Consider the following 11,625-nt stretch of genomic DNA (forward strand, 5'->3'; position numbering starts at 1 on the left):
AAAAAACGAGGATGTAAATACCAATAGTGGTGGTAGTGGTAGTTAGTGTTGTATTTGGTGAACAGAAAAGACATACTGAAGGAGTGACTTGGGAACACATGAGTGAGATAAAAAATGAAAAAAAAAATCTCAGAAGAAAATTTAAGAAAAAAAAAGATTTTTTTAACATACGTGTCAACTAGATGGGCAGATCTTTTAATTTACGTATTATACATTTTAAAAAAACTATTAAAGATATATTTAATGCAATACTAAAATATAAAATAAATTTGACATGAACTTTTCAAAAAGACTGAATTCCAATTTCAATCCATCTCGATTAACATTCTTCGTTGATATGGTTTCACAATTTTTTAAATAAATTAAAAACAAATGTAACTAACCACGTAAAAAAATAATATTAACTAATTTTAGTTAAAAAAAACATTGTCGATATTAATTCAAAAGAATGAATTTTAATTGAAAAAGTAACCTGATTATTACTCCTGATGATATTTGTTAATATTTAATAATATAAGTGAATATTAAACTAAATTTTACACGTCAACATAATAAAAATAATTTATCAAAACATAAACTAAAAACTAGAAATAAAACACTGAGAATTTTTCAGAAAGGGAAAAAATTACGAACCAGTGGATTTTATAAAATATATTAGGGATCGAGTGACGCTCTTACACTTTTAATTTTTATTTAATTTTAATATTTTCAAACGATCAAATTTTCTTTATTTCCACTGTTTGGTTAGAAGTGTTGAAGTGGAATCACTTTAGCCGCTTCTTCAAAGTTCAAAATTTCCAAAAGCAAAACCTTTCACACACTCTCTCTATCTCTCTCATCTTTCCCCTTCTCAATTCCTTCGATTAGGGATCGATGATTTCCGAACCGGCGAGTTCCCTGAGAAAGAGGGCCGCCCAAGACCGACGTCTCAGCATCATCGACGTTTCTTCCGCCGATGACTCGCTTCTCGAAGGAAACGCTCTCCATCACCATTCAGGTTATATTTCTTTTTCTCATTTGAGTACAAACGACACCGATTCTTCTGAATTATTTGCTCGTTGTATGCATCGAGATTCAAGATCAAGTGAAACGCGTTCAAATCTTCCATTTCAGAAAATCAAGCGCACGGGGATTTGTTGTGCACCCCGAACTCGAAGAATTTCGAAGACGCCGCCATCAAAGTCCAGCAGTGGGAGCACGAGCCTCACTCCAATGGCGCGTACGGAAGCGAAAAACCTAAGAAAAATAGCAAATGCAATTTGCGCAAGAGTTTGGCCTGGGACAGTGCCTTTTTCACCAGCGCCGGTATTTTTGTACTTTTGTTATTTTGTTGGATGTTGAGTAGTTTTTTGTGTTTGATTAATACGTGTTTTCCAGGGGTTTTGGATGCTGAGGAGTTGTCTAGTATAATTGAAGGCGTTGAGAAGGATGAGAAGCATGAATTACCTGATATACAAGAGGATGTGTACAAGTCGTGTGAGTCCATATCTACTTTAGCGAGTGATAGTTTGACTTTTGAGAGTGCGGAGGTGGACGGTGATTTGTTTGAGGATGTAAGAGCTTCAATTCAGAAATCTAACCGAAAGTCCAGCCCTGCTGGTGCGAACACCAAAGTCCCATCTTCTCCTGCGGTTCCAGGGTTCCAAACTCATGACTGTATGTCTATGTCTGCACTCTCTGTATTCACTATTCTGCGTAGATCCTTGCAATCTTTTTGCTAATTGGGAAGAGCATCCCTAAAGTGTAATTTTTGTTAACTAGTTTTCAAAATTAGGAGTTTGTTTTTCATTAACATTATTTGAAAGAATTTTAGTTATAGTTGAAACTAAAAATTGGTTTGAGGCATCGAATGAGTGGATAAACATTTCAAATGCTTGTTTATCTTGCCTATGTTCATTCTGAACTTCCATGAGTTCTAGAACTTATTTATTCGACTCATCTTATATTTTGTGGGCTGTTGGTTTATACTCAACTGGTCAGATTATTAACTTCTGGGTTTTGTTTTCAGCTTCAAAAAAAGTTGTCATGGTTTCTCGCAACAAGGTAAATCGCATTTGATATAGAGACTAGAAAGTCTTTATAATGTTATGTCTATGTTTGAATGACTCTCACAAATACATGAATATAAATGCTTTTAATGTATAAAAAGTGGGCTGGTTAAGCTGTAAGTTGGTTGTTTATTTGAATTAAATAATTGAGTGTAATGTGTCCCTAATCCCTTCCCAGAGGTGCCTATTACCAATGCTGGACATAGGTACTGCAGAGAAATGTGCATGATTTTACACACAAAACCATAGAAAGGGAGATGTCAATTTCCCATGGGAAATGGAGATATCTATTCCCTATGGGAAATGGAGATATCTATTCCCTATGGGAAATGGAGGGGACCTCTACTCGTGCATGGTGGTGAATAGGGAACAATATTTCATGTCCGAAATAGTTTATTCTACTTGCCTCTCATAGCCCCATTTGGTAAATTACAAAATCTGTAGTAACATTTGTATTTATATTTTAGATGAAGGCCCCACCTGGTTCTAAGAATCTAAGTTCAGGCACGCAAGGATTTGGGAAGACAACGAAAAAGAATAATCCTATTTTTCCACAACTTCCACAGGTATGCATCTATAAATAAAACCAATGAAGAGAACTGTTCGCTTTTCTAGTTTGCTTGCTAATGTTACGCATGCTTGTCCAATGAAATATTGAGTGGCTATAAACCTGACTATTTTTCGTATTTTGAAGAAGCCTGCCGCTTCAAGGAGAGAGTCGTCTATTTTAAGGCAATCAAAGGTACTACTACCAAAGCCTAGTTTAAGTTCCACAACTTCGTCTAAGAGAGAATCCCTCGGCAATCTACATATTAAAGCTGAAAGGGACAAGGCAAAACGAATAATTGGTGGTTAGAACTTGCTTTAGTTTTTTTTTTTGTCATTTCTCATTTTGGTAAAATGGTTGTCATTTTCTGAATTGTGGTTAAATTTTGTTTTCATTTGGTCTCTTCAGCTAGAGTCAGTTCAGTGACAAAAACATCTGTTATTGGAGGTTCTCGAGGTATTGTGCCTAAGCCCACACTACCATCCAAATTATCTTCGGGACTGACAGTGCCAACCAGGACTAAATCAATGGCTTCCACATCTTCCGGTAACAATTTATCTGACAATATTGGTAAATTTTCTTTTATTTACTTAAAAACTTATACAAGTCAACGTCATCTTGCCCAGCTGTTAGAACGCCTTCAAGAATAGCTCCAAGAAATAAAGCCGAACCTGAGATTTCTAGTCTTTCAAGCATGATGTCTGCAACAAAGCTTTCTTCTAGTATTTCACCTGCTAGTTCTATCAGTGACTGGTCTTCGTCAGAATCATCTTCAACTATTTCGATGGCTAAACGTGTATGTAATAGTTCAAGGTCCAGCATCGATAGTGGCTCAAGCAGGAAGGTTTTATTGGATGCTGATGCAGATCTAGGTACACGTTCTCACATTCCTCAGAATGATCCAAGCTTAGAAAGGCAAGAGGATCAGCATCGTGGGTTAACTAGTCAAAAGGAAAGGACAACTCCTGGAGTGGCAGTTCTTCCTCCAGCTCCCAAGAAACCTTCAGGCCTTCGTCTGCCTTCGCCAAAAATTGGTTTCTTTGATGGGGTGAGTTTTGTTTTTTCTATATTTGATAGTTAGAATCTGTGTTGGTTAGTGGTTTGTACCATTTTCATGGAAAAGTTTATAGATTTCATATCATTAGGACTTTGGCCCCACCCTATTTTACTGCTCTTCCAGGTGCAATATGTGCTTCTGCGAATTATGATAATTTACTTATCGCATTCCTTTTGCCATATCTCTATTACTCTGCATATGTTGAGTTGGTATCATAATGTTGTGCAGGTGAAGCCCTTAGTGCGCACGCCACGTGGGGGAACGCAACCACGCTCTGTTGTACCTTGTAACTTGCCAAAACATGGAGCTCTTAGTCCAAATGAAGGCCAACACAAAACAGAACTTGGAAAGCTTCATGATTCTAAATCTATCGTGTCAATTGAAAATACAAAATCCATTAACCAGCAAGCTCCACATCCAAATTCTTTTCTTGAATCGCCAGATGTTGCAATCAAGACATCTAATGGTGCGCAGAATAAAAGCTCTTCCGACTTGCCATTGGGTGCTGATGAAAATACATCACTCATCCATGATTTGCTACCACTTATAGGTGCCAATAACCAGGCAAATGCTCATCATGATGGTCAAAATGATAGTTTGAGCAAACAAGTGGGACATATGGACATACATTTTGAGACACGGGAAAAGTTTAACCGTGATTCCCTTTCTTTATTGCATATCAGCTCCCAAGATGACTCTAATGGTCTAGAGTTATCTAATCACGTAGAGATTATTGATCGTCCTAAGAAAGAGGAATTACTGAAGAGTTCTTCTACTTCATGTCTCCCTGTCTCCCCAACCAATTTTGATGTGTCCGCTTTAGAGAGGAGTCCCTTTGTCGTCAAGGATTCCTTTTGCAATATGGATGGCGTTGTCTTGACAGAATCAACAGTTTCAGAAACAAAATCGACGACCAACTTGCCTGTGCCGGATAGCATTAATATGAAGGAAAACAACTAAACCAGTGACATTGTGTAATCTGAACCATATATTTGCAGTTACTTCTCTGTGCTAAAAGTGCGACTATAGAAGTCTTGATCTCTATCCAAATCATGAAATGAAAGTCTTTTATAATTTTTGTACACCTTTTACTTTAATGTGACGGTTATTCTTGATTTCTTACCCGTATCGTTTTGAATATAACTTCTTTAAAACCAACTTTGTAGAAACCAACATCATAAAAGGAAAGAGCCTTAAAATTTGTTTCAAGTGCTGTAAACTTGTGCTATAATTGGTGTATAGACTAAGCCAACAAAATAGTCCATTAAGCATATTAAATGGAATAACACGTGTGACAATAAATTCACAAAAATAAGTCGTACTTTTAAATAATTGCTTTTTATATTAAAGTTCATTGAAATTTTAATAAACACCAGATTCACAAAGACCACATTTGAATTTGAACACGCATAACCTGGTGGTATATGTTGATCTTCATTGGTAAATAAAACTAAAAAATATGTTCAAAAATTACTAGCTCCATAACAAAAAGGATCAATTAAACATATTTCTACCCAAAAGACTGGAAAAATAAAAAACCTGAGTCCCAATAGCATGCAGTAAAATAGCTTGATAATTTGGATAAAAGGAAAAGAGGCTACCCTAGACTATACATTCTAAATAAAATATTTCGAAGATATTTTTGAATTAAATATTCTAAAGCTTTTTTTAGCTGGAAATATTTTCAAAATATTTGTTCCGGAGATTAAAAAAAATTATGTCTTTGGTGAGTGATGAACCCGCATGTTTATTTTTATTTCTTATTTCGATTATCCATTATTTTTCTCCCTTCTTTTTGTGTCTTCAAGTTATGTCTTTGTTTGATGCTCAACGGAAACAGACAAATAAAACCAGAGCGAAGAAACCCAAACCAGGTTTGAAAGAGAAACGACAACAAAACCAAAAACTACGAGGTTAGTTCAAAACTCACCAGAACCCACCACAGGAGAGGAAGTGCAGTTCTGTGGGGGGATGTAAAGAGAGGGGATGTAAAGGGATGAGGGAGGTGCGGCTAAAAGTTGGGTTTAAGTTCTTTTGTTATGTACACGAACTAACAGCTTCGAAATTTATCTGTTAGAACTTCATAACTGTTAGATTGAATATTAAAAAATTATTTGCATTTTGATAACACATTCAATTTCATTTCCTACCAATTTTAATTTTCATATTATGTAAACATATTCAATTTCATTTCCTACCAATTTTAATTTTCATATTATTTAAAAAGTATTTACAATAAATACAATCGCAATTATACAAGAAGAAATCCAATTATAAACACTTCATCTTAAGACACATTAGAAAGAGATGAAAATAGCGCTTACCAAAAAGACTACATGTCCCTTAACTAGACTCGTTTCACTTAATCTTAGTTGATAGTAAGATAATTAAGCATAGTTATGGTCAATTAACAGTTGGGATTGGAATTACTAAATTATGATCAAATATACCAGCATCACTAATCATTTGATGACTAAGAATAATAATTACTTTACTCATTTTATGCCTAAGAATAATAATTATTTTTCTCAGTCTGGTTTTTCATAAAACAGTACACACAAGCAAACCTCTAACCTCAAAATCATATGATTGAACACAAATCTCTAAAAGAACAGAAAAGAAAACAATAATTTTCATGATCTAAAATTAAAATTGACTAGCATTAAAACTAAACTTAAATTTACTAAGTTCTTCCAGTAAGAACCTAAATACATCCAAAAAATAAGACAGGAAACTCGAATATTATATTACTGATAGTTAATGTATAAGAAAACGGATAAAAAACATTTAAACAAGGGGTGATAGGAATTTGCCTTAGTCATAATCGATTCACCAATTTAAACTCTAAGGAAATCTTTAGAAAAGATAAAAAAATTACAATTAAGTAAACAAAAGTATAACTAAATGCAGCTTAAAAAACATTTGGGAATCAACTGAATTTCAATTTAGCATATTTTAAAGATAAAAAAACCTTAACAGTGATTATATATTCAAATGAAGTTTAACGGAAGAAGTAAATATGAACTAAATTAAGTTGAGAATATTTGCCATTAGAGATACAAAACCGTCCACAAAACTCAATCATCTTAATGTAGCAAAATTCATAATTTCTTAATATAAAAAAAAGGAGACGGTCCAAAGCTTTATGACCTTGGCTTCTCCTTCTTCTCCTTGAAAAGAGCCAGGAGAGACACCCCAGAAACCTTTACAACCTTGAATCTGACACCAGGAATATCTCCCACGGCGTGACCTTTTCGTCCAAATCCAGCAATCAAAACCTCATCCTACAACCATCAACAAAACCCATATTATATATCCTTGAAGAATGAAAATAGAGAAATAATGCGGATAAAAAGATCGATTAATTACTTACATTTTCTTCGATGTAATTTAAACAACCATCGTTTGGCACAAAGGCAGCGATCTTCTTGCCATTCTTGATGAGCTGAACCCTGGCACATTTACGAATGGCAGAGTTGGGCTGCTTAGCCTCAATACCTCTGAAAATAAAACAACATACAATTTGTTAGAATTAGATAATATAATTAAATAAGTACTCAATGATATATAGAACCAGTTAAAAAGATCTTACATCTTTTCAAGAACAATTCCCTTGGCATGGGAAGAACCTGCGAAAGGCTTTTTCCATTCATTGCCAAGATGAGACTTTTTGTATGATTTGTCAGCCCACCTTTGTCTCCTACGGTGGGACTTCAGCTTGCGGGCAGCTCCCATTCCACGTGTTTTCCTGTAAAAGGAAATTAAGAAGATTTATTATTATCTCTTATGTACACACAATTACAAAATTGCTAGCCATCATAAAAAAGAGGATCGGTACAATCCATAATATCGACTCTCAGAATAAAGTGACAACATTGTTAACAAAACAAATAAACAGCATTAATTTGACATTATAACACTACAACAACATTGGCTCTACCCACTACACTACTGATCTTAAAAAAACGAACAGATACAAATCTGCAAGACTGTATCATGAATGAAAAAACTTCCAATAATTTAATCTCAAAAAGATAACATAATGGATTTTGTTCGCGAAAACAAATAAAAGGAATTCAATCTGTCTTCAAACACCTAAGCCACCATAACTGTTCTACTCCAATATGCAATTATTCGTAATACAATGAACATATAAAATTGAATTACAGTGCTCAACGCACAAATGAAACATCAACCACAATATAGTTAGAGATTCAACGGTTCCAGGACAATGGAATGTACAATGCTAAGACATGAACCAACTCATACATAACAACCCCACCATGACCCACACTAGAAAAATAAATAGTTCCCACGCGGTAGAAACCCTGAGAAGATTTGACTGTACATAGATCTAAACAACCAACAACACATCTACGAACTCAACCACACAGACCACATCATACAAACAACTTAATGAAACAAAAAAAGAGTTCTTAAAAATCGAGAAACAAGAGATTAACGGCGGTGCGAAATTCCAAAGAGAAAACAAATATAAAAACTATAAACATGTAGCAATAGAGGAAATTTTGCAATGACAACAATTTGTTTAGGGAACAAAGAATGATAAGTGATATAGTTGTTGAAAACAAAAAATGTTGCATTACCCCATGGTGGTGAAGGTTTGGTTCTGCGCAGGTAGAGATTTGGGAACTCGGAGAAGATGGAGCCGTAGGAGCAGCCGCAGTGCAAAACCCTAATCCTATAAATGGAGTGTGGTGGTGTTTATATAAAGATTTAACGGCGTTGTGACAGGGCCTATATTTCTGAACAATTAGGTTTATGTCAATAAGTTTGGGCCCAGACTTATTTGGGTTCTGGACTGGTATTGTTAAAGCCCATTTTACTTTGCATTAGCATCAAATTGTGACCCATCCAATTATTCTCACACACATCGACAAGTTTGTTTGTAGAATATTTGTGAATATCCTATCTTATCTCAATCTTAATCTCAATTAGCGCGTGAACGAGTACGATACATTAATGGAAATAATTTATTAATTTTCAAAATTATAGTTTATAATTAATTAATTTTAAAAGTTACTACTAATAAAATAAGTAAATAAAATGATTAATAACTATGTTAAAATTATTAAATTTTCAAACTAAAAGAATCATACAAAAATAGAAAACCCACATGTATTTAATTTTGTATTTTTGTAATATATATGCATGCAACTAGTCATTTAAATTCTTCTTTTATTATGTAATTAGTCATTAATTTATATATATATATATATATATATATATATATATATATATATATATATATATGGGTTTGCTAACGCGCGTACGCCTGTTTTTCAGTTGGTACATTTTAGCAATGTGTACCGGATTTTAGTAGACAAAAATATCCTTATATATTATGGATTCCAAGTTTTAAGGTTAAGGTTATTTTAATAATTTTCATTTTCAAAACTTAAAAAAAAAAAGAAACCCCCCAAACCCTTACTCACCTCTCTCATTCCTCTCAATCCTTTCTCTTTCATCTCTCTCACTCCAACCTTTTCTCTGTCATCCCTACTGTAGTCCCAATTGAAAAACATCAGAAACACATGCCTTTAAAAAATTTTCCTTTGTAAAGAGTTGAGTCATTGACATATTCACCTTCAAGGCAAAGGTTCATTCAAGATCTCTTCAATTTCACCATCTTCACTAACCTCTCTAATTTCATCATCTGTATTTGTTGAATCATCATCTCTAAAAAAACCCTCCAGGCCAATTACCAATTCTTTCTGATGTCATTATGCTTGTGAAAATTAGATAAAATTATATACGACAAAAATTATAAAATGAAAACTCATTATAAAGTCATTTTTTTTGTAAGAAATTGTTTAACAACTGAGTGTTTCTGATTTTTTTCCAGGCCAATTACCAATTCCTTTGATGTCATTATGCTTGTGAAAATTAGATCAAATCAGATAAGACAAATTATAAAATAAAAACTCATTATAAAATCATTTTTTGTAAGAAATTGTTTAACAGCGAGTATTTCTGAATTTTTTCCAGGTCAATTACCAATTCCTTTATGCTTGTGAAAATTGGATAAAATTAGATAAGACAAAAATTATAAGATGAAAACTCATTATAAAATCATTTTTTTGTAAGATTGTTTAACAGCAAGTGTTTCTGATGTTTTTCAATTGGGACTACAGTAGGGATGACAGAGAAAAGGTTGGAGTGAGAGAGATGAAAGAGAAAGGATTGAGAGGAATGAGAGAGGTGAGTAAGGGTTTGGGGGGTTTCTTTTTTTTTTTTTAAGTTTTGAAAATGAAAATTATTAAAATACCCTTAACCTTAAAACTTAGAATCCATGATATATAAGGATATTTTTGTCTACTAAAACCCGGTACACATTGCTAAAATGTACCAACTGAAAAACAGGCGTACGCGCGTTAGCAAACCCCATATATATATATATATATATATATATATATATATATTTGTTAACTTATATAACCTCTTAAATGTGATAAAAAAATCCCTATTAAAAAAAAAGACATACTTTAAACATGGTATTTTAATAATTTTTATTTTTAATTTAAAATAAAAAATAAAATAAAAAATTAGAAATTATTTAAATATCTTTAATCTTAAAATTTAAAATCAGAGTATTTTTGTCAATTTGATATACTTTATAAGAGGTTACCTAAATTAGTAAACCCCGTATATATATTCCTATAATTAAACGTTTAAATTGTTCTTGAATGAATTTTTGTTTCCGAATAAATTAATACTTCAAAATACGTGGGCAAAATGAAATTATTATAGTAACTATTATTATTATTATAAAAAATAATGTTTAAAATTTTTGTCTAATTCAACCATTGATGACACTTATTTTTAAGTTACTATGTATCAGTTAAACATCCATTTGTAGAGGAAGTTGTCCAGTTGATATTCAAATGGAGTCTTGACATTGAATATTTTACCAGCTAAGGGAGTATCAAACAAAAGGTAGGTTGAAGAACTTCATTGTAAATCTTGAAAGTTATTTGGAATGTATTGAAATAAATAGCATACTTAATTAGATACAGCGGCATCTTTAAATCAGCTCTTAAACTCAACTAACACAAGTACATCTTTAAGTTCAAAGTGTGATGATATAATGATGTTCTCTAACTACACTTTTAGTATTTCTTTTTCTGTGACGAGTGGCAGAAGAAGATTTTCTTCACTCTTTTATGAAACATACAAGGTTCATTTCAAAGACATGAAGAAACTTGCAGTGGAGGAAAACATGTTCACAAACATATGATTCTAACACACGAAGCTCCTATTCTATGTTTCGAGGAATTTCAAAGGAAATAGCTATAGAACTTACAGTTTCGGGTCAATTTTAACTCATTCATGGAATCAATATTCTTTTATTTATTCACTAATAAGTGAGTTAAAAAAACCTCTAAAGAGCATGCTTCTTGCATGGTTGATTTGCTTGCTCGTGCTGGATGCTTCTATGAAGCAGAGAATTTTATGGAGAAATCAGGGGATTTGACCCTCATATTACTGCATGAAAAACTCTTCTTGCTTTCAGTAAAACTCGTCCGGACTGCAGAAAATACACTAACACATGTTCTTCTCACAAGACAGTTCTCCTCCGAAGAGGTGCAAAATCTACACAATGCTTGAAGATTTATGGTTGCAGATGTTGGATCATGGTTATGATCCCTGTCAGAGGTTAGACATTAACATTTGGTACGCATTCACCAATAGTGATAATCCTTCCAAAATCTATACTAATTTTTTGGTGAGTCTGTCACAGTTAATTTTAAAAGTAACATCTTATCATTGTTTTCCTTTTATATTGGAGTAGTAGTGATTAAGGGTAGAAAAAAAAATGCATGAATTGGAGTGAACTATTAGGCTTAATACCCTATTTTGTCCCCAGTTTCGCTCGAAAATGTCAAATTAGTCCATCCTTTAAAAAATGCGTCAATTACGTCCTCGCTTAATAAAATTTGCATCAATAAAAT

At 33.1% G+C, this 11,625-nt stretch overlaps 2 protein-coding genes across 4 annotated transcripts; one reads left to right on the forward strand and one right to left on the reverse strand.

Annotated features, from left to right (window-relative positions):
- Positions 1–754: 754 nt before the first annotated feature.
- LOC124832600 (TRIO/F-actin-binding protein) lies at positions 755–4,734 on the forward strand. Of its 3 annotated transcripts, none has more exons than XM_047306849.2 (9): positions 755–997; positions 1,114–1,305; positions 1,378–1,656; positions 2,009–2,043; positions 2,516–2,614; positions 2,743–2,896; positions 3,004–3,141; positions 3,222–3,643; positions 3,881–4,734. In XM_047306849.2, the coding sequence occupies exons 1-9, from the start codon at positions 874–876 to the stop codon at positions 4,610–4,612; spliced, it is 2,175 nt and encodes a 724-aa protein (XP_047162805.1). In that variant the 5' UTR covers positions 755–873; the 3' UTR covers positions 4,613–4,734. The 3 variants fall into 3 exon arrangements, with proteins under 3 accessions (XP_047162805.1, XP_087971228.1, XP_047162803.1); XM_088115102.1 differs by having other exon boundaries at positions 2,746–2,896; XM_047306847.2 differs by having other exon boundaries at positions 756–997; positions 2,743–2,899.
- A 1,938-nt stretch (positions 4,735–6,672) lies between these two features.
- On the reverse strand, positions 6,673–8,416 carry LOC124832602 (small ribosomal subunit protein uS12). The gene is made up of 4 exons (XM_047306852.2): positions 8,260–8,416; positions 7,245–7,400; positions 7,026–7,152; positions 6,673–6,936 (listed from the first exon to the last, which is right to left on the reverse strand). The coding sequence occupies exons 1-4, from the start codon at positions 8,262–8,264 to the stop codon at positions 6,796–6,798; spliced, it is 429 nt and encodes a 142-aa protein (XP_047162808.1). The 5' UTR covers positions 8,265–8,416; the 3' UTR covers positions 6,673–6,795.
- Positions 8,417–11,625: the final 3,209 nt, after the last annotated feature.

The sequence above is a fragment of the Vigna umbellata genome, chromosome 5 (genome assembly GCF_029865625.1).
Source record: "Vigna umbellata cultivar VRB3 chromosome 5, Vumbellata_1.0, whole genome shotgun sequence".
Classification (NCBI taxonomy): Eukaryota; Viridiplantae; Streptophyta; class Magnoliopsida; order Fabales; family Fabaceae; genus Vigna; species Vigna umbellata.